This window comes from Chanodichthys erythropterus, chromosome 9, assembly GCF_024489055.1.
Source record: "Chanodichthys erythropterus isolate Z2021 chromosome 9, ASM2448905v1, whole genome shotgun sequence".
NCBI lineage: Eukaryota > Metazoa > Chordata > Actinopteri > Cypriniformes > Xenocyprididae > Chanodichthys > Chanodichthys erythropterus.
The window spans coordinates 10,485,475-10,513,351 of NC_090229.1; the positions used below are offsets into that span (position 1 = coordinate 10,485,475).

Here is a 27,877-nt window from a genome sequence, read left to right on the forward strand (position 1 = left end):
TCAGTCTGTTACTCTCACAAATCACGTGGAACACTTTTATGGCACTTTTTTGCCCTTCATTTTGTATTTTCTTACTGTCTTCCTTTATTATGGTAAAGAGCAGCATTGAATATCCTTCAAAACATCTATTTTTGTGTAGAAAGTCAAATTGGTTTGGAATGAGGGTGTGTAAATGATGACAGAATGTTCATTTAAGTGTGTGTGAATCATTCTTTGATTCAATTCATATGCTTCTCTTAAACAAAACTGTTAGTTTTAAACTGTCAATAAATTGCCTTTGTAGCTCATTTATCAACCATTGTTGTTTTGTCTCAATCAGGGGGCTCAACTACACATAGATATGATGTTAGAGACGGCGGGCTTCTCACAGAGGAAGTGACCCTGAGGAAGCGATCTGAGAACAGGCATTACACTGAAGGTGATGGTGTGAGGGATTCTATCGTCATGGGAAACCTGTCTGGAGGATTTTTGGACAACTTAGGTAAAGTGAGCTTGATAGATCTGCCTCCACATAGTGTCAAAGCCAATCAAATTTGATATAATGCCTCGCAAGGTGCAGCTTTTGGCAAGAATCCTTGGCTGACTCTCGCTTCAACACTGCTCATCTTTTTCTCTTTCTTATGCATTTGTCTGTTCTCTACACTTTTTTTCTCTCACTGTTTTCTCGTCATGCGACGGCTGCCTGCCAACCCTTTCCCGCCACACCCTGCCGTACCCCACCCTGCCGTGGCTTGGCTGTCTCTCAGGGGTCTCTAGCTTCAGCTCAACTACCAGCTACAGCTTGAGCTCCAGAGCTCGTACTCAGTCTGAAGATATCAACGATGCACTGCAGAACCTGGATAGTGTTCTTCAGGGTGAGTGAACCCGGAAACAACCATCAGTGCGTCAGGGGACCTTGAAACCATAGCTTCTCAAGATAAAAGCTTCATTTAACATAAAGTAGTTAAACCAAAGTCAAGCAAACCTTATATATATATATATATATAAAATAATTTATTTTTACAGTAAGAACAGTATTTATTCTAATAAAACATAATAAATCATAACAAAATCATTGAGCATTTTTTTGGTCATCTTAGTCATTGTGAATAGTGGCTACATTATTTTGAAAACAGCTGAACTACTGAAAAATGTAGTCAAGTTAGTAGCGTCTCTACTTCTCTTCAGTAACTCCCCAACACTGCAACCAATTAAACCCTGAGACACAACTCGCGTCTGAACAACATAGTCATTTGCTGACTGACACACCTCAGCCAATTCCCTGCTGTTTTCCCAATGCTGAACCAATAAAACAATTTGTGGCTGCAAAATTAAATATGTCTGTTCTGTGGTTTGACATTTTACCGTCTGCACGGCTTGTGCCCACAGATTCCCGCTTCAACCCCGGTGTTCCTGAGACTCCCAGCAGACTGGTGTTCTCTGCCCTGGGGCCCACAGCCCTGAAAGTGAGCTGGCAGGAGCCCAACTGTGAGACTGATGTACTGGGCTACTGCGTCCTTTACCAGCTAATCAATGGAGGTGATTCATCTCTTCTCATTCATAGTTGTCATATACTTCATTTTTTATTTAATTATCAATATTAATCAATTTACTTTCATGTAATATTTCCTATATAAATGCATGAGGATTCTGTCCTTTTTAGGGTCTCATCTTCCTGTTTTTGGTTCATTCGCATGTCTTTGGTCCATGTTGCGTTCGTATATCATTCGAACCGCACCAGAGTTCATTTGGAAGTGGACCAAGACCGATCTTTTCAGCCGTCTCGGTCCGCTTGTTTGGTGCGCACCAGGGTTCGGGTGGCAGCGTTCACAAATGTTCAAATGAACCGCACTAACAGAGCAATCGAACCAAACATGACAAGTGTGAACACACCCTAAATCTGTTTCTACTCCAATTCGATGTTAAAATATATTCATTTACACAATGGCCATCATAACTTGTTTCCATGACAGATTTATTTAAACATGCATTAAACATATACATTAAATTATCAAGACAGGTTAAGTAAAATATAATGAATATATAGGCTAATATAGTGCATTTATGTATCAAATAAGTTAATTTCTCTAGCGAACTAACAAGCTGTGTACACTGAATGGCATATGATATATTCTTTACAAGCTATTTCAGTGATGTCTTTCTGCGGCTGAAACACTGATTGAGTGTTTACACAAGATACATTTCAGTAAGTTGTACTGTATCTTTCATCATACCTCCAGATGTTCATTCATGTTTATTCTATAACTATTAAAGAGGAGGAGATGATCACGTTCACTTGCGATCTGTGCTGCCGTTTGAACTGAGGCGCCTATATAGCAATCTCACATCAAAGAGCGACAGCATTTATTGTTTGAATTTCGTGATAAAATGGACAGAATTTGAGGAATGAGACTTTTTCTTATCGAAAGTAACAAATAAGAGTTTATTGCGATTAATGGTGGTTAAAAGTGGCTAATGGGCTACAACTCTGTATTCGTCGGTATACATGTGTACCGAACCGAAAGATATATATATATATATATAAAATATGTATATACAAACACATACTGTATATTGTACAATACACAGAAAATGTCTATTTATTTTTCCATTGTATTATGTTCATCTTATAGGTGAGGTGAGGCGTATCGAAGTGAACAATCCCGCTCAGAACTCTGTGGTGGTTCAGGATCTCCTGCCCAACCATTCCTACATCTTCAAAGTGAAGGCCCAGAGTCGGGAGGGCTGGGGTCCTGAGAGAGAGGGAGTCATTACCATTGAGTCTGCCGTCGACCCCAAAAGTCCACTGAGCCCAATGCCAGGTAAGTTGTTTAATTGTTGTTTTTTATGTTACCTATAGGGGGCAGAGTAGCTAATTAGCAATAAATATTAAATATTACCACATTATTGTGTGTATCCATCATTTAATTGTTCTTAAACATGTATTCATGCGTGTGTGTGCTGTCGTTCAGGGTCTCCGTTCACTCTCAGCACTCCCAGTGCTCCAGGACCTTTGATCTTCTCAGCTTTGAGTCCAGACACGCTGCAGCTGAGCTGGGACAAACCCCGCAAACCCAATGGGGACATCCTGGGCTACGTGGTTACCTGCGAACAGCTGCACGGTGGAGGTCAGACAAAAAAAAAAATCTTTTTGAATTTTAATGTTGCAGCGGTCACAACTGCACTAATCAGAAACAAGCTTCCTTGTTAAGACTCTATCTTTGGTGTCTGTGCAGGAGATCTTCGCTCCTTCCAGGTGAATAGCAACGCTGCGACATCTTTGACTGTGTCTGACCTGAAAGAAAACATGCCGTACAAATTCAAAGTTCAAGCCCAAACCACGCAAGGCTTTGGACCGGAGCGAGAGGGCATCATCACCATCGAATCCCAAGATGGAGGTATGTGGGAGATTATAACAGTGTCACAGAGAGAGTGACATGTATTTCACTGTTAAATGTTAAAAAGTGCAAAATCATAGCCTGCTTTTTATGATTCAATCAAATCACGATGGATAAAATCTTCAAGTCTTGCCCTACATTATATTCTGATGAATATTCTGGAAATACATCACGTCTTGGAGGACAATGAATGGTTGAAACTTCTTTCCTTCTTTTCTCCTCCTCCTCAGGCTCCATGTCACAGTACAGCAGTCAGTCAGTCACAAAGAGAGAGGTGTTTAACCTACCAACAGAGATTTCTTCACACACCATGTTCTCAGAACCCTTCGTGTCTTCAGGTACTACTAACACACACTCACGGCCGTTTCTAGCCATTTTGACACCCTAACCGAAATCCCTATTGGCTCCCCTACTCCCAAACAATTTAAGATTACATACAAAATAACATAAAAATTATAATTTAAACACTCACATATTGATTCATTTCCAAATTACATTTGTATATATTTGTTAATACGGATTATATTAGATGTTTTTAAGTGTCAGTTTTTGCATTATTATTACAGTCAAACCTATAAAACCTTTTGTTACCCCAAACTACATATAAAAGCTTGATCTGTCACATGAAAGTAATCAGAATAAATACTGATTTAGCATGGTCAGGGACGAGGCTGAATCCAGCTAATTATTCCTTTTTTACTCTGAATTCAATGAATCGATTCAGCATTTCCATGCCGTCTGTAAAGATGTGTTAAATTCGACAAAGCGGTTTAATAAAGGATGTATTGATCTTGTGAATTAGCATGTTTTACTATACCAATATTTTTAATTGGCTGTTAAAGTTTTATATGGGACAATACACACTGATCCTTTAACAATGCATTGGAGCAAACACACACCTTTTGGAAGTGCACATAGAGAATAAAGCTTTATAGAGACAAAATATAACTACACACTCACTTCAGCATTTTATATTAAAAAAAAAAAAGTACAATACACACTGTGCAATATTATGATATCTGCCCATTTTACGGCCTGATTTCTCAGCTGCCACAATAGGTAGCAAGTAGTATTTTTTATATTTTATATAATTTATTAAATACACATTTCCATAGATGGTATGTCAAACATTGCTTATTAATATCATATCAATAATACTATATGTTGTGTGTATGATAACATGTTTGAGTAGTTCATAAAAAAACAAACAAAAAAAAAACATTTAGTTGATACAAAGTGTTTTCTTTTTTAAAATAATTCTATGTTAACCCTCTGGTGCTGTTAAGTCATTTTTGCAAAATTTAAAAAAAAAAAAAAAAAATTATATATATATATATATAATTTTTTTTTACTCCATTGGAATGGTACGAAACTTGGTAAAGGTGACTGCAAAATGCTGCACTGGACACTAATGGGAAGCTGTTTCATCTTGTGGAAATGTTTGGTACTGCACCCAAACAAATTCTTACTGAAAGCTCATTTTTTTGAGAGATCAGCCTCAAATTTGGAACTCAACTTGTTTCGCAGTTTTAAAATAAAACAGGTTTTGGAAAATATATATTTCATATACAATTTTAAAATAGTATTTTTGTGCATTTTGGAAAGTTGGAAATTTCATGAATACATGGATTATAAATACTGCATAAATATAATTTGGTACCATAAAATCCCCTAAAAATACAAAATATTAAATGGAAAAACAATATTGAACTAAAATATAGTACATTAATTTCATTGAAATAATAAACAGAAAATCTGTCGTTTTTGACCACCACACAAGCAGAACCAGAGGGTTCAATTCTAGATACAAGACTACATTATAAACATCTTTCCCTCATTCTATCTGTCTGTTTGTGTTGTTTTTTCTAGATGGTATGATGATGATGTCAAGCAGGCAGGTCACGGAGTCGGGCGGCACGGTCACACGGCAGGTGGAGATGGTGCAGAGGGGAGTCGTGTCCAGCAGCACCGTCACAAAGAGGCTGGAGAGGCAGTACTTTGAGGCCTAACCGAACTTCCTTTTAGCAGAATGTATATATATACGCTCGAGCGAAACTAAATTAACTAGAAAAGGTCACTGACCAATATGCACAACATATGGTTTTTATGTGAGGAGGGGAACAGCTGAGCTCTTGGATTCCTTGGATTATTGCTCATAAAGACCAAAGTCTTCAAGCCTTGATATTTTGTTGAATGTAAAGACTTAAAACCTTTTAGTGTTATCGCTTCCAAACAGGTATTTGGTAAAACTTTTGGCACCAAACCATGTTTCCCAAAGTGTTTGTGAGAAATGTATTTGATGTATGCACCATGGGATACAGTTAGAGATCTTCTGTTGCTTTTTTGAGCTTGATTGTGTTCATTTTGACAAGGTTTGAGTTTAGCAGATTTCATATCATGATGTTGCTTTCAAGTTTCAAGTTGTATCAAATTTTTCAAGCATATATGTTTTCTAAATGTATTTTTCACATCAAATATGCCATGTCTTTTGATTTAGAGTCTACACTTTAACTCATTAGTATTTTTCCTCCTGAATCAAATTGTACTTGTTAAGGGTTGCATAAAATGTTGCAACACAAGCACAAGCATATGGACTCGATTCTTAGGATTGTAAATATGTTATTGAGGTTTGTTTTTTTATTGCCTGGTTGCAAGATGTGCTGTTGCAACTTCAGGCCTGCGGCTGTATTTTAGATGACATATAAAGTCTGGCAATTTGGAAAAGATTACCAACCTCACACCTATGTACACTTAAAATTACATTTTTACTGTCTTTAATAATCTGTATGGAACTTTTGACTTGGGGGAAAAAAATATATTTTTTAGATTTTTATACTAAAATTGCATTTTACCATCATATTATAGCCGTAGTATGTAGTATGCAAAACTTCTCACTGCATCAGTTCACCGCACTTAATGAAACAATAAATCATTCTACCACAGTCGACTCCTTGTGTTCGCTTTGTTTATTAGAAACAGATTTGGGTGCAATCGACTGTTTTAGCACACTGTAGACCTACTGAAATGCTTTATGTTGATTAAAGGAGTATGTGCCCTCTATATGCTTTCTTATGCTACTGAAAAACACAAACATGGAGTAGAATGTGATTCCATCCAATATTTGTTAAAACTAGATTTGCATTTCCCTAAGGAGCAGTGCAATCCGGGCAGCAAAAGAATAGTTAAATTTTAGGCATTGGATTTGGCTAATTATAACAATTTTCTGTTAGCTGTGTACATAAAAACAATGTAAAATTTAAAAGGACATATTATATGGGTAAACAGATGCAAGGAAAAAAAAAACAATCACAATTCAGTATTACAGTGTTACAATGACAATCGCTGTCGGTCACATTTGTGAGTAGATTAGAATAGACTTTACCTTTGTGTTACTTTTCCCAGCTGGGCTGGGTTTGATTGTTTTGTTTGTTTGTTTGTTTTAATAACAAAAAAACAAAAGTTCTATTTTTGGCAAATGTAAAGGCCCTTTCACAGCAAAAGTGAAATGAATAAGCCTCAGGCTGAAGGAAATGCAAATTCATGCCTGTACAGTAGAGGAGGCAACTCAAACATTTCAGAGAAGAAAGTTCCACACTCTTTCTTCAGCAATAATAAAAAAAAAACCCCAGAACAGAACAAAACACAAATGTGCAGCAAAGACATTGGTTAATAAAGTAAGATTAAATACATAAAGTATATTTGTGTCGTTTTTGTAGGTTTGTATAATATTCTGAGTTTGCGTTTTTTTGTTTTTATTAATTTTGCAACTGTGCAAGTAAGATGAGTAAATGCATGCTCACATTTAGTCTAGAATAATCATCATGTTTACACAACGCATCTCACTCCCGATTTTTCTCAACATGGGGACAGAAGTGTCAGTCATTAATCGGGAAAACAAAGTTACTTGCTTTACTTATTTGAAAAAGTAACAGATATTTTGATGTAAAATTAAAATGCATCACTTTAATGTGTTACTTACCTGGGGAAAAAAGTCATCTGTTTACATAACTCACGTTACTTGCAAGAAGTATTTTTGTAGGAAGTTCTACCTTAATATTATAAAGCGACGAGAATATTTTTGTGCGCCAAAAAAACAAAATAACGACTTTTCAACAATATAGTGATGGGCCGATTTCAAAACACTGCTTTCGGAGCTTTACGAATTGAATCAGTGACTTGGATCTCCTATCAAACGGCTAAACTTCACTGATTCGATTCGTAAAGCTCCGAAAGCAGTGTTTTGAAATCGGCCCATCACTATATTGTTGAAAAGTCGTTATTTTGTTTTTTTGGCGCACAAAAATATTCTCGTCGCTTTATGTAGAACTACTGAACTCACATGAACTGTTTTAAATATGTTTTTAGTACCTTTATGGATCTTGAGAGAGGAAATGTCATTGCTGTGAACGCAGACCTCACTGAGCCATCGGATTTAAACAAAAATGAAGACTTCAGATGCAAAAGCCTCTAAGAGCCATCTGAAATTTTCTTCTAAAATGAGCATTTTTATCAAGCTTGTATGTTTAGATTCAGTTAATTCACTTTAATGGCAATGAAAATGATCTATTAATTGCCATTAAAGTGAAATTACTGAACCTAAACATATGAGCTTGATAAAAACGCTCATTTTAGAAGAAAATTTCAGACGGCACTTAGAGGCTTTTGCATCTGAAGTCTTCAAATATCTTCATGTTCCAAAGATGAATGAAGGCCTTACGGTTGTGGAACGACATGAGGGTGAGTAATAAATGACATTATTTTCATTTTTGGGTGAACTAACCCTTTCAGGTGATTGTATTTAGGCTTTAAAATTCATAAAAAGTTGTGTTTATTTGTGAAGATTATCACGATGAACAAAATGTGTAAGAATCATAAACTTTTGTTGGTCACAGAGCTTATTTTCTGCAATAATCCAAAAGCTTTGAGTAATGACCACTTTTGAGTCACAGTTGAGAGGAAAGCCTTGATACTTCGCAAAGCTTTGTTTAGCCAAAAGCCAATGGAAAAATCCTATAGGGTGTTTGTCAAGGGAACCAGGGTGATGCTAACTTCCAGATCTGCCTACAAAAATGCATCATCAGTGTAGAACTACTGACATGAGTTTTGGGTGGGGCTATCAGCTATCTGACCAATCGAGACAGGGGTAGCTGCAGCCTGAAGTAATGGGTGTGCTGAAGGAGGCATTCTGAAAGGTGAATCGGTACAACTGAAACTACCCCTAATCCTAACCCCAAACAGCTGTGTCGACCAATCATAAAGACCTTACTCCGCTCCCCTATCTTTCAGCACGCCTGAACCTTTAGCCAGGCCCATTGCTCCAGCCTGCATTTATCCCTACTTGAACCAATCGCAGACTGTTTAACAAGACTTCTTTTTTTTAATTCCTTGTGGTGCAGAAATTACAGCTTAAGCTATTCTAAAAAATGTAAAATACCTTCTATGCACCCTTCAAACTACTTGTTTTTTTGTAAGCATTGATCAATTACTGTATGAATGTTTTATATTGTGTGATTTTTTCGTATCCATGTGCGTGAGAATTGTGCGTGCGTTATGTACGTTAGTAAAACAGACACTGTCCCTTACAGAGACATCGCTCCCTCAGATCTGCAGGCCTGATCACCATCTCACGCACCATCTCCACCGTCCCAAACACCGGGTAAAGCTTCTCTGTGAACCTCTCGCTGTACGTGTAGAGGTGCGCTCGCTTTTGCGTGTCATAGAAGGACAGCTGCCCCTCCTCATAGTCCAGGTAGACACCCACCCTCCGTGGGATGAGCGACTGGGGCAGGAAAGTAGGCGGTGTGGTCAGGGCCTTGAGCTCGGACCCCCGCTCCAGCCTGAGGGTGAGGTATCCGCTCTGAGTGTTGAGCGGTCTGTAGCCTTTGCAGAGGGCTGATTCTTTGGCCACACCGAGACGCCAATCACGGTCGCCAACTTCTACCTCCCAGTACCGGCGTCCTGACGAGAAGCCCTCTGAGCCGAGACAACACCACCAGCCGTCGAAGCGGCGCTGGCTGCTGGGGACCGTGCGCCGCTCCAGACCGCACTGCATGCGCTTGCGGTCCTCAGACAGGACTAGGGTAGGGTTGGCCGTTTCTGGGTCAAAAGTCACCTCCACTGTAAAATAAGGCCGCACTATGGTTAGATTTATGATTTTAGGTTTATCTTGGAAGGTTTTCAAGAAAGCTAGATATCTAAAAAAAATTGCAGACTGATAAATAAAAAAGTATAATGTTAGCATACTGCTAAAATAATGATGCAATACACTTATAAGCATAAAATACATAGCACACAGATAAAAAATACTGGGGAAAATGTAGGGCTGCCCTTGACTAAAGTGGAGTTTCGCTTCATTTTTGTGACGTTTTTGTCTCCAGTTGAGGAAGACTGAGACGGCAGAAAGAACATCCTGTTTGTTTTCTTTATTTTACAAAGGCACAAAATTTTATTGTTATTATGAAAATATACACAAATAAAAGTAGACCCTTTACAGTTTAGGATAATGTATCTGTAGTATGACCAAAAATGATGGAGTATTTTAAGTATTTTATTCTGCTGTTAACAAAAAAAAAATGCCAGTGATAAATCATGTCCTCCCTTGAAATCGGGTCTTCTCAAACAGTCAGTTCCTATGTAGAAGGCGACGTTCTCAGGACCTTGCGCAATGTTCCCTTAAAGTTCTCTAAAGGGGATGAAAATTCTGAACCTTTACAGAACATTTGGGACATTCCTAAAACGTCCTCTTTTGGTAATGAAAGTGCTGCAGTTTAAAGTTCCTTATATGACTTTAAGTGGATGTTCCATTTTGGTTATTTTAAGGCAGGAACACACCAAGCCGACAGTCGGCCGTTGGGCAGTTTTTGTTCGTTGGTTTTTCGTTGGTTTTCTCAGTGTGTTCCACACCGTCAGCTGAAGTTGGTCCTTGTCAGCTTTTTTCGGCCGATTCGAAATGTTGAATCGGCGTCGGCGATCATCAGTCCATCGGGCCATCTGATCATTCTGGGGTGCGTTTCCCAAAGCGAACTATGGTCGCAAGTTCCGTCGTTACCAATAGAGTTCAATGGGACTTACGACCATGGTTCACCAACAATGCTTTCGGGAAACGCACCCCTTATTGGCTGTTCAGATACTGCCACCTGCTGGTTCGGAAAGGCATTTCATCTCACGCATGCGCAGAACGGACGTGCTACTTGGCCGTCGGCTGTCGAGCATCAGTTTGGTGTGTCAGGCCAACTTTGGTCACACATACTGCCGACGTGAGCCAACCCCGCAGTCTGCTTTCGTCGCCACTAGTTCGTCAGTGTCGGCTTGGTGTGTTCCTGCCTTTATGATCAAAAAAGAATGTTACAAAGAGGACATTTGGGACATTAACAGAATGTTCCCGCATGGTCCTCTGTTGGTCATTTAATAATGAGTTTAGGGGGACGTTCTATTTTGGTTCATTTTATGGTCACATAAGAATGTTACAAAGAGGACATTTGGGAAGTTATCAACGTCCTATAGTAATAGTCCCAGAACTTTCAGAGACGGTCACAATGTGGAGTACTTTTAAGGTTTGGGGAACATTATTTCGTGGACGTTCAGGGAACATTCAGGACGTTCTGGGAATGTTTAGGGGACTATTACTATAGGACGTACCGATAACTTCCCAAATGTACTCTTTGTAATGTTCACATGCGACCATAAAATAACTAAAATAGAACGTCCCCCTAAACTCATATCAGGAACGTTATTAAACGACCAACAGAGGACTGTGTGGGAACGTTCAGTTAATGTCCCAAATATCCTCATTGTAACATTCTTATGTGACCATAAAATTAACCAAATTGGAACGTCCCCCTAAAGTCATATAAGGAACCTTGAACTGCAGAACTTTCATTACCAAAAGAGGATCCCGAATGTTCAGATTTTTCGTCACCTTTAGAGAAATTTTAGGCAACGTTGAGCAAGGTCCTGAGAACATCGCCTTCTACCTGGGTGTTTTAGAGAAAATAATAAAGTTTGAAGTTACCGTTATGGAGGTGAGCATTTGCTTTAGATGGACTCTTGATTCTTGATATTTTAACATTAGATTTACTCTCGCTGCTTTAACTGTTTTTAAGACATGTTTGTTACAGCAAAAATTACAAGAGAAATGATCAAATGAAAGTCTGATCAGAAGAATTTGGTTATTTAGTGATGGTGATTTAACCATCATGGAGTGTCCTGAGACTAAACTCTGAGGCCTGGTTTCACAGACAGGGTTTAGGCTAAGCCAGGATTAGGCTTTATTTCAATTAAGGTATTTAAGTAGCTTTTATAAACATACCCTAGAAAAAGCATTACTGGTGTGCATCTTGAGACAAAACAACAGCTCTTTTTTAAGATATGTCAGTGCAAGTTACTTTCAGTTAAAGCAGCTCAAACATGCATTTTAGTCTAGGACTAGCTTAAGCCTTGACTGTGAAACCGGGGGTGAGTTTATTAAATTTGTTTTGCATTATTTAATGGTTGATTTTTCTTTTTTCATGAGTTTTTTTTCTTTTTTAAAATTCATTATACTGACAGAGCGGTGTCTTTTAGACTCACACAGTCATCATCAATCAGTGCATGATCCTCAACAATGGTGACAATAAATGAAAATCTTTTTTGTGACTTTAGTAGCTTGTTTTGTGATGTTCAGAGTTAATCTGTTTATCTGAAAATGTGGTCACCATTGTTGAGGTTCATACGCAGAATCTTGATGTCTGTGTGTGTCCACATGATCACATCTGAATAATTTCTACACAGTGAAGATGCAGAGATCTAGAGAGATCTGATAGCGTTTAATGTTCTGTTTCTGTTATGTGAGTTTTGTGAGGTTACCATTGTGCTGGACAGTAGCACCTGTGCTTCAGTCAGTGATGATCCAGAAACACTGATGTTCTGTTATTTAAAGACAGTGTGTAGTTGATGCAGTGATATGGCAGTTACATTAGCTTTTGCATGTGCTGTTGTCGGTAAATGACTTACTGCATGAGATTTGCATTTATTATTGGATGTTCTGATAACTTCCCAAATGTCCTCTTTGTAACGTTCTCGCGAGACCATAAAAAAACCAAAATGGAACATCCCCCTCAAGTCATATAAGGAACCTTAAACTTTCATTACCAAAAGAGGACGTTTTAGGAACTGTTCTGTAAAGGTTCGGAATTTTCATCACCTTTAGAGAACTTTGAGGGAAGGTTGCGCAGCTGGAGTAATGATGCTGAAAATTCAGCTTTGCCATCACAATTTTTGTGAAGAGAGAGAGAGAGAGAGAGAGAGAGAGAGAGTTAAGCTTTATACTGTAACACATACCTGCAGCATCACATATCCAGTTCCACACTGTAACAAAGAGCAACATTTCTGTGTTACTACATAAAATAATAGAAACTATTGCACTAATGGCCTCAGTGACTAGATTCACTGAATGTCAGTGCATTTCAATAGTATTAAATAATTATTTGATTGCTGAACCTATTACTCTCTCACCAATGTGTGGAATGTAGCCAGTGCAATCTAAAAAAGATCAGAGAGAGAGAGAGATTATCAGAAAGCCCATTCAAGACGCACCAATCTTCTTCTCAATGTCCAAAGAAATGTAGGTCTGATCTAATAAAACTGCTGTATGTGATTTCATGGAATACACTATATACCAGAAAACTGTTTTTGCAGTTGACCTTTCGCCAGGAGTTTGATTGACAAGCGATCTAACCAATCAGAACGCCGCATCCGCCATTTTGTCCGACAAAGCAGCCAGTAGTTAAAAGATTAACCTCGGTGGAGTTAAACTTGAAAAATGGTGTGTATTGAAGGCTTTCCGCGTTTGAAACAACATTCATTCTCATGTTCATGGACTTAATAGTAAGAGATGATCGGTTTTTACGGGCGGTTGAGCTGAGGATCTACAGCAATCTGTCATGACCATGGTCACGACACATTAAAGAGCAACAAAACGGTTTTTATTGTTTGCATTTCTTTAATAACTACACGGTTTGAAAGCTGGGACTTTGTTTAATATCATAAGTAACCTGCTCTGTCTTGTCTGTCGATGTGTGGTCAGTATCCTCTTTGTTCCGCGATGTATTTTTCACTGCGTGTGGAGTGACAGCGCCACGGCTTGTCGAACAAAGCAACAGTAACTAAGGGGGGTGGGGCTCGGCGAAAGGCTAATTGCATTTGGTGCCACTAGTGGTGCAGAAATCACTTACAGCGGTTATAGTTCATTATCCTTCAAAAGTAATTCAGGGACATTAATGTCAATGCCTGCTCACCGATCTTCTGGGTCTTTTGTTTTTGTACCAGCCACAGTCTTGGAATGAGCTCCTACAATGTAAATAGTGCTTGTTATTAGATTAGTTAAAAATATAAATTGCAGATTTTGAATTTCACTTAAGTCTATGAATGTTGTATATGTTTCCAGAGGCATGGCACCTTGTCCAGGTGTTCCCCAAGAACCACCCCAATGAGCAGCTCCACAGCAGACTGCAGGTGTGACAGGTGACCCCGCTTCCACTGCAGCTCCACGTCATCCAACATCATCAACACCGCCTCACCCGGCCAAATACCGTGCTGGAGAGACAAAATGATAAATGACTGAGGCCAGAAGCAAAAATCATAAAATATATCTTTTTATGACACACTTTTAGAAACTGTCGAATTTGTGTGCATGTGTCACAGGCGGGACAGTGAAGTTGTTTGTAATGAGAGATAGAGATCATACTTCACTTACAGTATTCCCTGATATCGAGTTACACACTAATTGTTCCTAAGAAAATAAAGAGCACTCTGAGAAATTAATGAATTATTGATAAGGCATCAGAAAGGTGATGCTATATTGAAAGGATACATGTCCCTATAGACTTAAAGGTGTGTAATTTTATCGTTGTTTAAATGCTTTCTCGTATTCAGGTTAATGTGTGACAACTATTTGTTAGCCATTTGAAGGTTGACTTCCTCGAAGAGTGTAAACACTGTGGCTGTGTCTGAAATTGCCCCCTATACCTTTAAATAGGGCACTATTTAAGGGAGCAGCCATTTGTAGTCTGAAACCATAGTGGACGTTATCGAGTGCACTCATTCAATCCCACAATGCACCGCAATAACGAATGTACAACCAATGTACACTCAACAGGTAAAGTATACCCGGAATGCACTGTGAATTCCCGCGTCTCGCCAGAAGATGGCGCCCACAGCTGAATCATCCATCCGTCCATTTTCCAAACTACTATAAATTCCTTTTAAATTGATTATTATATGGTTAATTAAGGCTTAAACATAGTTTCCATGACAGATGTTATATCAAACAGTTCATCTTACTACTGGAGCTACCAATGTGCTTCAAGTTTCAAATAATTATTAAACAGCAAGCACAAACTAGGCAAAAGCGGCAGCCCTTCCAGTGCACTCATGCCAAATGTACACTGAAAATGTGGCACAGAAGCACTTCTGAAGTGGCATTTAGGTGTCTTTATACAGACTTTTTAATGTTGCTCAGGGGTGGCATAAATGCTTTACACAGCAATTTCAACTGTTTACTTTGACACTAGGGACTGAGGTGGGTCAGAGCAGGCATAGTTTGGTCTGGCTTTTATGCAGCATTATGTCTTTACACAGAATTTTGAGCAGGCACAGAGCAGCCTTAAAGCGTTAGTTCACCCAAAAATGAAAATTCTGTCATTTATTACTTACCCTCAGGCCGTTCTACACTCGTTAGACCTTTGTTAATCTTCAAATTAAGATATTTTAGTTGAAATCCGATAGCTCCGTGAGGCCTCCATAGGGAGCAATGACACTTCCTCTCTCAAGATCCATAAAGGTACTAAAAACATATTTAAATCAGTTCATGCGAGTACAGTGGTTCAATATTAATATTATAAAGCGACGACAATATTTTTGGAGCGCCAAAAAATAAAATAAAATAACGACTTATTTAGTGATGGCCGATTTCAAAACAATGCTTCAGGGAAGATTCGGCGCACAGATGAATCAGTGTGTCGAATCTGCTGTTCGGAGCGCCAAAGTCACGTGATTTCAGCTGTTGGCAGTTTGAAACGCGATCTGAATCATGATTCGATACACTGATTCACTGTGCGCCGAATCTTCCCTGAAGCATTGTTTTGAAATCGGCCATCACTAAATAAGTCGTTATTTAGTTTTTTTGGCACACCAGAAATTTTCTCGTCGCTTTATAATATTAATATTGAACCACTCACATGAACCGATTTAAATATGTTTTTAGTACCTTTATGGATCTTGAGAGAGGAAGTGTCCATTGCTCCCTATGGAGGCCTCACGGAGCCATCGGATTTTAACTAAAATATCTTAATTTGTGTTCTGAAGATTAACGAAGGTCTTACAGGTGTGGAACGGCATGAGGGTGAGTAATAAATGACAGAGTTTTCATTTTTGGGTGAACTAACCCTTTCTGCTGTGTAAAGAGGCCTTCAGTTTCCGAATTCATTCACTCGTTTTCATTCGTTCCCTCAAGTGAACAAAGTTATGAACTAACATTCTTCCAGTAACGTTAAAATAACATTTGTTCAAAGTTATCTGGTCTTTAATAACGTTATGAAACTTTAGAACAAAAATGTTATTCATAAATCATTCATGGAATGTTTTTCTAAAACATTTTAGTTGGATGTTAGTCTAATATTTTTAAATGTTGCTACAGAGAACATTCAAAATGTTCAGATAATACTCGCAAAATGATAAAATAGAAATAAAATTCCCTTAATGTTTTCTCTAACATTCACATAACCAAGAAAAAAATGGATGTTTTGAACATTTTGAGAACATTCAGAAATAATGTTTTGATGGGAACTTAATAAAGCGGTGCAGGGATGCCATCAAAACCCAGAAGACTAATTCACCACTGGTTCCCTCAGGATTTTCCTATAGGTTTTTATAATGGGTTTTTTCTCCCTCAGGATTTTCCTATGGGTTTTTATAATGTTTTTTTTTTTTTTTCAGTTTATGAGTGAAATATGTCATCCCCGCACCACTCTACTATGAGAACATTAGCAAAATGTTCTTAGAAAATATTTCTGTTAGCTTGGTAGCAGTTAAGTAGCCTATATGACACAGCACACTGCATTTATTTAGGTACTGTTACATAATGCATACTGTTTTACATAGGCTACTATTAATAATTTGAGGTACTACACTATGCTAGAAGCTAGAAGTGTTTGGCAAACCTGTTCTTATTTTAATTGAAAAAACAGTAAGTAAATGGTAAGTTTCCATTCATACAGCTTAGCGGGTTGTGCATGTCTCTGTCAGGTCAGTCAGTGAGGTCATTCGTAATCAACACAGTCGGACAAGAGAGGATCATAGCAAGGTTAATATCCTAATTCTTAATCAGAGAGCAACACGATACTAAGACCCATGGACAGAGAGAGAGAGAGAGAGAGAGAATAAGACGCTTCATTTACAGCATGGATTAATATTAAAATTACACACTCACAAACAATTTACTCCTGACAAAATGAGAGAATGTTGTAACTATTAATATATTTACTGATATAAACTTGTTTGCTATATAGAGGCCAGTTTGTGCATGCTTGATTGAATGTATGTTTTTTTCGGCTCTAACAAACCTTTTGAGCTATAGGCTTATGCTTAAATTACTAAAATTAGTTTTGTAGACAAATATAACTTATGTCTGTCTATTAATTTCTTTGGCAAAATAAATAAAATATGTTAGATGTGAATTCCTTCAATATGATTGAAAAAGCATCCCAGGATGCACCTCATAATAGTTGGTGGTGTTTCTGATCCTCACCGGGTGTCTGTTGCGCTGTCCTCTGGTCCAGTCCATGATGATCCTTTTATATGTGCCCATGTCGTGCTCTCCTTCCTGCTCAAGCATGCTCAGTAAATGACTCTTCCAGTCCCGCTTTTCTGGATGCAGATCGGCATAAACTTGTATGGGCTTCTCTGTATTTTCCTGCACAGTGTGTAAAAAAAAACCCAAGAATATTATGATACTTTTATTTGAATACTGAAATCTACAGACACATAAAATGGTTAGAAAGTTGGAACTGTAATCCAAAGGTCATAGGTTCGAGTCTCAGTACCGGCAAGAAATGCAGGTATATAATATATAATATATTATATATATATATATATATAATATATTATATATATATATATATATATATATATATATATATATATATATATATATATATATATATATATATATATATATATATATATATATATTTACAGTCAAACCAAAATTTATTCAGACAACTTGGACATTTCATTCATTAATACAGTTTATTCACTATAATTAAAAAAAAATGGTAATAAAATATGACAAGATCTCAGAATTAAACTGTATCATAAAAAATTAATCTTAATTATGTCAGAAAACACTTAAGCAAAAAATGATCAGGTCAAAGTGCCAAATTTTTGTCAGTTTTACTGGTAGTCCACTGTATGAAGAATTTTTGGGTAAAATATGTCACAGTTTACTTTATTTTGCTATCCTCACTTACATAAATGAACTATAGCGTCCTGCACCCACTAGTAAAAATATATCAAAAATGTCTGAATAATTTTTGGTTTGACTGTATATAAACTGAATTGAACTGAAATTACATCTGACCAATTAAATGTCTGTATTAACAACCCTGTTTAGACATTCAGTTCCAAATCGGTCTTGATTCAAAACTTAATGCAATTAAAATTTTGCACCATTTACTTGATTCAGTATCAGTAATTCTGCAAATAATTGCCTCAGTAACTTGAGGCCAATACAGCCCCTTGAGCTGACATTTATGACGCAGTAACCTTTTTAATAAACAGCCTGTGTCTGACTCAAATCAATTACTTTGATTTCTCAGAAGAAATGTGCTGACTACAAGCTTTTTTAAAAGTACACTAAATCCGCGAGATGGACGCCCTGGAGCGAACTACAGCTCAACGCCTTTCTCAAGGACACAAAAGTACTGCGGACTATACTATAACTTACAAACAAACTGTGATTAGAGCTTGATCCTTTGAAAACTGACACAGAATTTTAAACCCTTAAGCCACTGGACCTGTCAGTCAGCCTGATATAAACAGACTAGCTGGTTACTATGGGGACTGGAGGCACTTTGAGTCTAAAGCAGGATTTTATCTAAATATAACACACGCTTCTAACCAGCCAACCAACATCAGCCTGTAATTAAATTCATGCAGATCCTGAGAAACAACAGCTGTCTGAAAAACAGTGTGTATCTGGCTAAATTAACACAGGAAGGTGAGTTTATCTGCTGAGGAACAGGGTTGTGCACCACTCAAAAAATAAACTGAGAACGTTTCATACAATTCTAATTATATCCTGAACTTAAATTGAGGTAGATAATCAGATGGAAAATTATCATTTGAATTTAAGGAAGTAGAATTGAAATGAATTTAACTTCTTTTTTTTTACATAAAATATAATAATAAAAATATTAATAATTTTTTTCAGTAAATTGTTATCATACACAACATAATAGGCATTTATATTTTATTATCATTTTAAAATAATTGTAAACTTTTATTATTTATACACTACCATTCAAAAGTTTGGGGTCAGTAAGATTAAAAAAAAAAAAAAAGATTAATATTAAATTGATCAAAAGTCAATTTACAATGACATTTATTCTATTTCAAATAAATGCTATTCTTCTGAACTTTCTATACTGAAAAAATTTCCACAAAAATATGAAGCAGCACAATTGTTTTCAACATTGATAATAAATCAGCATATTAGAATGATTTCTGAAGGATCATGTGACACTGAAGACTAGAGTAATGATGCTGAAAATTCAGATTTGACATCACAGAAATAAATTACTTTTTATAATATATTAAAATAGAAAACAGTTACCTGAAATTGTAATAATATTCTACAATATTAGTGTTTTTACTGTATTTTTTATTTAATAAATGCAGCCTTGTTGAGCATATGAGACTTATTTCATAAACATTAAAAAATCTTACTGACCCCAAACTTTTATTATAAATTAATAAATTATATTCAATAATATTTTTCTGACTACTGTATTATAGAAAAATATTATTGAAATTTGTATTTTTTTTATTTTTATTTTTTTATGGACCATGACAGAATAGCACTTCATTTCCCAGAATAATCTATTTAAGTTTTGATGAACCTTACAAAGATAGAAACCTTAAACAGGGCACATAGGAAATGATCCATTCTTGTGTTTTATTGTTGTGTTGGACTAATGAAATTCCTGTTGTGTGATGAATTACTTTAAAGTGCAATTCAGTAAACTCCTCTGCCTGTGATTCAGTTCATGTTCTAACCTTCATCTCCAGAATGTTGGCAGTCTCCACAATGAACTCTCGACAGGCGTGCGGAGGCCATACGTCCTGTCCGGTCCAGATGTGAGCCAGAACATCTGACCTCTGAAAAACATCAGCATAAAATGTTCCAACAGAGAGTTTGAAAATGTGTGTGGGAATCTAGTAGACATATCTGAGCTGATGCCAGTAAATGTATTCATTGATGCCAGGCACAATGCAATAATATATTTGTCTTACCTGACAGATCCTGTTGAGTTCTCGCGCGAGCTCCATTATGAACAGCTGACTCTCCGTTAACGGCTCTTTCTTTATTTGTTTCACTCTTTTCCGCGTCTCCTGTACAGAGATGTGGAAGCTATGGAGTAACTAAAGCTCCACCAGGGAATATAGTAGCCAAACCTATATATTTTATATTCATTTTATCTGAAATGACAGTTAAGTATTTTTTGATTATAACTGCTGACTCCTTTGTTTAGCTATTTTATGTATCCTTCATACACACAATTAAATAATATTTCCATAGTAAATAAATAATTACATATTATTATTTTCACACTTTCTGCATACATTTTAACAAAATTACAGCTTGACTGGAAATTACTATATTCAGTATTAAAACTACAAAACCGATTCCAAAAAAAGTTGGGACACTGTACAAATTGTGAATAAAAAAGGAATGCAATAATTTACAAATCTCATAAACTTGTATTTTATTCACAATAGAATATAGATAACATATCAAATGTTGAAAGTGAGACATTTTGAAATGTCATGCCAAATATTGGCTCATTTTGGATTTCATGAGAGCTACACATTCCAAAAAAGTTGGGACAGGTAGCAATAAGAGGCCGGAAAAGTTAAATGTACATATAAGAAACAGCTGGAGGACCAATTTGCATCTCATTAGGTCAATTGGCAACATGATTGGGTATAAAAAGAGCCTCTCAGAGTGGCAGTGTCTCTCAGAAGTCAAGATGGACAGAGGATCACCAATTCCCCCAATGCTGCGGCGAAAAATAATGGAGCAATATCAGAAAGGAGTTTCTCAGAGAAAAATTGCAAAGAGTTTGAAGTTCTCATCATCTACAGTGCATAATATCATCCAAAGATTCAGAGAATCTGGAACAATCTCTGTGCGTAAGGGTCAAGGCCGGAAAACCATACTGGATGCCCGTGATCTTCGGGCCCTTAGACGGTACTGCATCACATACAGGAATGCTACTGTAATGGAAATCACAACATGGGCTCAGGAATACTTCCAGAAAGTGTCGGTGAACACAATCCACCGTGCCATTCGCCATTGCCGGCTAAAACTCTATAGGTCAAAAAAGAAGCCATATCTAAACATGATCCAGAAGCACAGGTGTTTTCTCTGGGCAAAGGCTCATTTAAAATGGACTGTAGCAAAGTGGAAAACTGTTCTGTGGTCAGACGAATCAAAATTTGAAGTTCCTTTTGAAAACTGGGACGCCATGTCATCCGGACTAAAGAGGACAAGGACAACCCAAGTTGTTATCAGCGCTCAGTTCAGAAGCCTGCATCTCTGATGGTGGGGTTGCATGAGTGCGTGTGGCATGGGCAGCTTACACATCTGGAAAGGCACCATCAATGCTGAAAGGTATATCCAAGTTCTAGAACAAAATAAGCTCCCATCCAGATGTCGTCTCTTTCAGGGAAGACCTTGCATTTTCCAACATGACAATTGCCAGACCACATACTGCATCAATTACAACATCATGGCTGCGTAGAAGAAGGATCCAGGTACTGAAATGGCCAGCCTGCAGTCCAGATCTTTCACCCATAGAAAACATTTGCCGCATCATAAAGAGGAAGATGAGACAAAGAGGACCTAAGACAGTTGAGCAACTAGCAGCCTGTATTAGACAAAAATGGGATAACATTCCTATTCCTAAACTTGAGCAACTTGTCTCCTCAGTCCCCAGACATTTGCAGACTGTTATAAAAAGAAGAGGGGATGCCACACAGTGGTAAACATGGCCTTGTCCCAACTTTTTTGAGATGTGTTGATGCCATGAAATTTAATTCTGTTTTTATTCACCATTTGTAAGGTGTCCCAACTTTTTTGGAATCTGGTTTGTATAAAAGAATAAAAATATTCTGATCACAAGTGAAATTTTACTTTGTCTCATATTTAATTTGATCTCATTGATACTATACTACATTATTAGCAGGACGAATTGTTGGTTGTGAAGCAAATTATGTCATAAATAAGATCATCTGACGTAATAAAGTCTCATCTGACATACAGTAGTGGCCAAAAGTGATGTCCGGCGAAGGAAGATTGACATATTCACCCTTTGTTAAAATATTATTAAAAATATGTAAATGATTTTGTAAGCATATTGTGTAATTGTGGTTGGAGCCAACTGTTTTATTTGTGATAATGCAATGAAACATGCTAAATTGTGTGGAAATCATTTTTGAATGCAAAAATATCACAGAACCAATGAAATATTAATAACTGATCATGTTGTAGTCAACAGATGCTTTTCTCTGTGAGCTTTTTGTTTTCTATGCATTTTTTGCACAGTATAATGAAACCTGTAACTGTTGTTTGCCTTTTTGTTGCCAAATAGTATAATAAAATAATACCTCAACAAATTTTAGTGTTTTGTTCTTACCCTGTCAAAAACCCAAACTCATATTTTGATGATACGTGAACTTGTAGAGTCATTAAAAACAATGATATCACTTTTGGCCACTTCTATACAAGTGCCTGTCATTTTGCCCTGATGTTTATGAATTTCACTGAATTACTGATAAACCCTTTGATGCAGTGAATGAATGAATGAATGAATGAATGACACACTGTACCTTGAGACGAAACTTGAGCTTCTTGGCTGGCTCAATGAGGAACTGAAGGCAATCTTTCATCATACTGGCAGGCTGATGTGACCCTACTCGAAACCTGAGAGAGACGGAGTGTAGAATACAGCAAGAGAGGAAGAGAGAGAGAGATTTGAGATGTTTAGGATCTGATGATGTAAATGAAGGAGTGTAACAGCTGAGACGGATGGGAGGGGTTTGTAAAAAGCCTTATTCTCAAAACTCAGCAAACTCAACACAGACTCAACCTGCAACAACGCAATATTTTTTGATCACTCTGCGGCTCTGCTCCGTTCAGCTCGTTACGACTGAGTCCTTCAGGTCCAGAGAGACCCACGGAAGCAGCGAGAGCACTTTTAATGGAAGCTCAGGGACAGAGTGGGATGCGGTTGTACTGAATCAGCACGTCTTCTCGGCGTTTCTCCAGCACACCCACACAACCTGCCAGAACACCTCAAGTCTCAGTCAGTTTCCAAATCTTCAGAAACCAATGCCAAAATGTTAAGAAGCAGCTTATAATATACAAACAACATAGCCTAAATATCTGAGACAACTAGTGAAATGGCTTCACTTTCACATTTTTCTAATTTAAGACATTTTTCATTATAAATTATATAAACAGCAGGACAATTTGAGTGCATAATTTCATGATTTGTGAATGATCTAATTTATTTACATCTGATTAGTGACCTATAAATAGTGCAGGATAACAAATATTTCTTCGTTTATGTCCTAATATTTCTTTGTTTTAAAGTCAGCATGACACGGAATTTGTGATAGTCTTTTCTTCCCTATTATGACGTATATCCAAGTGAAACGGCTTCTCGAGCAATTGATTGGATCGTTGGATGGTTGTGGTTTGCTATTGGTCGTTCTCATGTGAGTGACAGGTTGTCCCGCCCTCTGGAATTATGATGTGCACAGATAAATAATTTAGAATAAATTATGGAAGCTTGTTTCCACCACTGAATAAAAAAATAAAAAAGTGTAATCTGGGAATTCTGACTTTTTTTATCAGAATTGCTTGATATAAACTCGCAATTGTAAGAAAATGTCAGCATTGTAAGCTGACCTTTTCCCTCAGAATTGGACTTTATAACTATTTTTTTACGAGTTTACATCTCACAATTCAGAGAAAAAAAGTCAGAATTTCGAGATATAAACTCGCAATTGTAAGAATTTCGAGATATAAACTCGCAATTGCTAGAAACAAAGTCAACATTTTGAGATATAAACTCTCAATTGCTAAAAAAAAAGTCAGAATTTCGAGATATAAACTTGCAATTGCTGAAAAAAGTCAGAATTTCGAGATATAAACTCGCAATTGCTGAAAAAAAGTCAGAATTTTGAGATATAAACTCGCAATTGCAATAAAAAAGTCAGAATTTTGAGATATAAACTGGCAATTGCAATTAAAAAGTCAGAATTTCGAGATATAAACTCGCAATTGCTAGAAAAAAGTCAGAATTTCGAGATATAAACTCGCAATTGCTAGAAAAAAGTCAGAATTTCGAGATATAAACTCGCAATTGCTAGAAAAAAGTGAGAATTTTGAGATATAAACTCGCAATTGCTAGAAAAAAGTCAGAATTTTGAGATATAAACTCGCAATTGCTAGAAAAAAGTCAGAATTTTGAGATATAAACTCGCAATTGCTAGAAAAAAGTCAGAATTTTGAGATATAAACTCGCAATTGCTAGAAAAAAGTCAGAATTTTGAGATATAAACTCGCAATTGCTAGAAAAAAGTCAGAATTTTGAGATATAAACTCGCAATTGCTAGAAAAAAGTCAGAATTTTGAGATATAAACTCGCAATTGCAATAAAAAATTCAGAATTGCAGGATATAAAGTCACAATTATCTTTTAAATGGTTTTATTCTGTGGTGGAAACAAGCTTCCATACTAAATAGTGCAATTTTTTTTTTTTTTTTTTTTTTTAATAGTTTTTGGTAAATATTTAAATTTCTACAACTTACTGTTAATTTCTGGGTTTAAAATAGATGTTTAATCCCAGATTTTCAAAGTTGTCTTAGACATCTGGACATCACTGTAACAAGCATTTTTTTAGATTTACTGTAGTTTCTTATTTTTAGTTCACAAGTTCGCCTCCCCATTCAGTCTGAATGGTTAATGGTAAAACAAACTTGGCTTGCTGTCCTCGAAGGAGGCTCGAACCTGAGGCTCGGCTCGAGCTCTGAGTTAAACCCCCCTATAACAGTACTGCATAGAGGGAGAATAAGAGAAATAGAGGAGGAGGAGGGATGCTGGAAGAATTGTCGCTGGGATGACGCAGTGACTGCTGCTTATATACACTCGTAATGATGATTGACAGGACTGAATGTTTAGGATCCTCCTGAACCTACGTTTAGAACAACATACAGTAGGAATGAAGGAAGAATAAAAGAGGTCTCCTATAAATTGATAAGTTTGTACATTTACAAGATGCCCAGAGGAAAATGCTTTGACACAGTATGTCACAAATACAAACACAGTAAAATTAGGCAAATTCCTTCATTTTATGTTATTTTGGCACAGTAGTGCATGCCAGTGTCACACCACAGAAACCACTTCAGCGTACTGACATTTATTTATGATATAGCTATACCTATTGAATGAACATGATAAATGGAGTTTAAAGTCTGTATATTTACATGGTGCACTGAGAATAAAATGCATTGGCACCATTACATCCTTAGGGAGCCAATAACACAACACAGCCAGACTCTGATAAGACTTTATTAATGATCAGCTATATTCTGAACTAAATGAAATGCAATCATTTTCCTCTGGTGTGCAATATGCACATGTTTTATTTAGGCTCTAATTAACTTGCTTTCATTTATTTATGATCAAATAAAACTGCTGACTGAGATGAATGAACATGATTAATAAAGGAGATAAAAGTTCCTACATTTACAGTACATGGTGCACTAAGGAAAAGTGCACTGCATGGGCCATCCTAGCTAACAGGGAACATTCTCTCAAAGTAATGGACAAGCACTCTTCTAATTACATTTGGCTTTTATAATGTTCTCAAAACTTTAGCACAAAAACATTAGTTATACATTGTTCATGGAAGGCTTGTTTTTGTTTTATTTGTACGTTCATCTAGCATTGTTTTAGAATGTTCACAGAATATTCAGATTTATCTCATAATATTTGCAAAATTATAAAATGGCATGTTTCCTTAATATTCACATAACCAAATGAATTATTTTTTTTTAACAGCATTGGGCGATTGTTTTAATAAATTTAAAGATTAGTTCACTCAAAAATTAATCACAAAATTACTGTCATTAATTACTCACCACCATATCGTTCTACATTCGTAAGACCTTCGTTCAACTTCAGAACACAAATTAAGATATTTTTGATAAAATCCGATGGTTCAGTGAGGCCTCCATTGACAGCAAGATAATTAACATTTTCATTGCCCAGAAAGCTACTAAAGTCATATTTAAAACCATTCATGTGACTACAGTGGTTTAACCTTAATTTTATGAAATGACAAGAATACTTTTTGTGCACCAAAAAAAACCAAAAATATCGACTTTTCAACAACATCTAGAGATGATCAATTTCAAAACACTGCTTCATGAAGCTTTGAAGCTTTATGAATCTTTTGTTTCGAATCAGTGGTTCAGAGCACCAAAGTCACATGATTTCAGTAAACGAGGCTTCGTTACGTCATAAGAGTTTAGAAATTTTCAATGGTTCACGTAACTTTGGCAGTTTGATACACAATCCGAATCACTGATTTGAAACAAAAGATTCATAAAGCTTCAAAGCTTTATGAAACAGTGTTTTGAAATCAGCCATCACTAGATATTGTTGAATAAAGTCGTTATTTAGTTTTTTTGGTGCACAAAAAATATTCTCGTCACTGTAGTCACATGAACTGTTTTAAATACGTCTTTAGTATCTTTCTGGGCATCTGAAAGTGCTAATTATCTTGCTGTCAATGCAGGCCTCACTAAGCCATCGGATTTAATAAAAAATATCTTAATTTGTGTCTGAAGATGAACGGAGGTCTTATGGCTGTGGAGCGACATGAGGGTGAGTAATAAATGAAATAATTTTCATTTTTGGATGAACTAACCCTTTAAATGTATTGTTGATTTGTACACTAAAAGACATCAGCAACAACAACAACCCATAACACCCAAGAAACTACATAGCAACAACCTAGTAACCGCCTATAACACCCTAGCAACCACTCAGACACATTAGCAGCCACTCCATCTATCTGTATAGCTATTTATCAAGGCATTGCCGTAAGATCAATTTGAACCTTGTTTGGTTCTTCTGGTGTACACTGCAGTATGCACTTGTTTTCAGCCTGGCAAAGTGTTGGCAGTGTCACACCACGTGTCAGGTCCGGAATAGGGACAGATTAAAGAGGTCTTGACAGATTCAGACACACAAACCACGTGAACGAACACAAGGAGCAGCTCTGAACCACACCACTGATCCTTTAAGCGAATTAAACCAGCAACCCTGCGTGTATTTTTGAGCATGTGTGAATATGTGGTGTTGGGCTAAGGTTAAAAAAAGCTGCTGAAGACACTCTTTCATTGTCATTAAAAGGAAAATATCACTTATTTGCATTTTATTAATACAAATAAGTGTTCTTTAATATAATAATGATAATTATTAATTATATATTAATTTATAATTATAATAATTATTATTATTATAAGCATTTTGGCATCTCATTTATCAATATGACCATATGTTTTTATTATCAGAGCAAAAAAAAAAAAAAAAAGTAAATAATATATTCCTTATGTTTACGCAGAATGAGACCAGGAAAAAAATAAGCAGAAGATAAATGACGACGTCATTATACTCTTCAAACTCATGAGTACGCATTGCAGTCATAATATTACGCAGGTTCACGCATATACAACATGCATTAAATATAACATAAGCACCGCTGATAATAACAGAAGTTTACTAAGATGAAAGTCACATACCTTTCTGTTTTAACCTTTCGAAATATCCTCAGAAAGTTTTTCTACATCACACCCTCATTGAATGTTTGTGCATCTCGCTCCTCATTCATTGAATGGACTCTCCTCAGCAGTCAGGAGGTGCATCTCGTGTGACCAATAGGCGTCTTTTTGGTACTTTAGCAATAAGCCTTTGTCGCGGAGTGATTAATGATCGTGTATTTCCGTAACGTTCCCGAAGAAGGCCGAAGGACTCCTCGTATGTTTCCGTAACATTACCGAACTAGCGCTTCAGTGACTTCTCTTGCCTTGTTATTTAAAAGACATCCAGCAGATGGCGCTGTTGTCTAGCATCTCTTAAACCCTACTGTCCTGAAAAATAAACTTTA

General features: G+C 36.7%; 2 protein-coding genes across 5 annotated transcripts in view; one reads left to right on the top strand and one right to left on the bottom strand.

Annotated features, from left to right (window-relative positions):
• itgb4 (integrin, beta 4) overlaps window positions 1-6,915 on the top strand; it is a 31,190-nt gene extending 24,275 nt beyond the window's left edge. The window contains exons 36-43 of one of the 4 annotated variants that reach the window (XM_067394532.1): window positions 320-481; window positions 747-854; window positions 1,369-1,518; window positions 2,613-2,801; window positions 2,952-3,107; window positions 3,216-3,377; window positions 3,608-3,715; window positions 5,247-6,915. In XM_067394532.1, coding sequence (XP_067250633.1) covers window positions 320-481; window positions 747-854; window positions 1,369-1,518; window positions 2,613-2,801; window positions 2,952-3,107; window positions 3,216-3,377; window positions 3,608-3,715; window positions 5,247-5,386 — 1,175 coding nt within the window. In that variant the 3' untranslated portion in view covers window positions 5,387-6,915. The remainder of the gene's footprint in view (window positions 1-319; window positions 482-746; window positions 855-1,368; window positions 1,519-2,612; window positions 2,802-2,951; window positions 3,108-3,215; window positions 3,378-3,607; window positions 3,716-5,246) is intronic. The other 3 variants (XM_067394533.1, XM_067394534.1, XM_067394535.1) reach the window with 3 other exon arrangements.
• A 1,266-nt stretch (window positions 6,916-8,181) lies between these two features.
• zgc:194990 (uncharacterized protein LOC568410 homolog) lies at window positions 8,182-27,615 on the bottom strand. Its single transcript, XM_067393547.1, has 10 exons — window positions 27,513-27,615; window positions 22,524-22,617; window positions 19,926-20,024; window positions 19,689-19,790; window positions 17,161-17,325; window positions 13,812-13,949; window positions 13,652-13,703; window positions 12,870-12,896; window positions 12,696-12,722; window positions 8,182-9,494 (listed from the first exon to the last, which is right to left on the bottom strand). The coding sequence occupies exons 2-10, from the start codon at window positions 22,584-22,586 to the stop codon at window positions 8,935-8,937; spliced, it is 1,233 nt and encodes a 410-aa protein (XP_067249648.1). The 5' UTR covers window positions 22,587-22,617; window positions 27,513-27,615; the 3' UTR covers window positions 8,182-8,934.
• Between the last annotated feature and the right edge of the window lie 262 nt (window positions 27,616-27,877).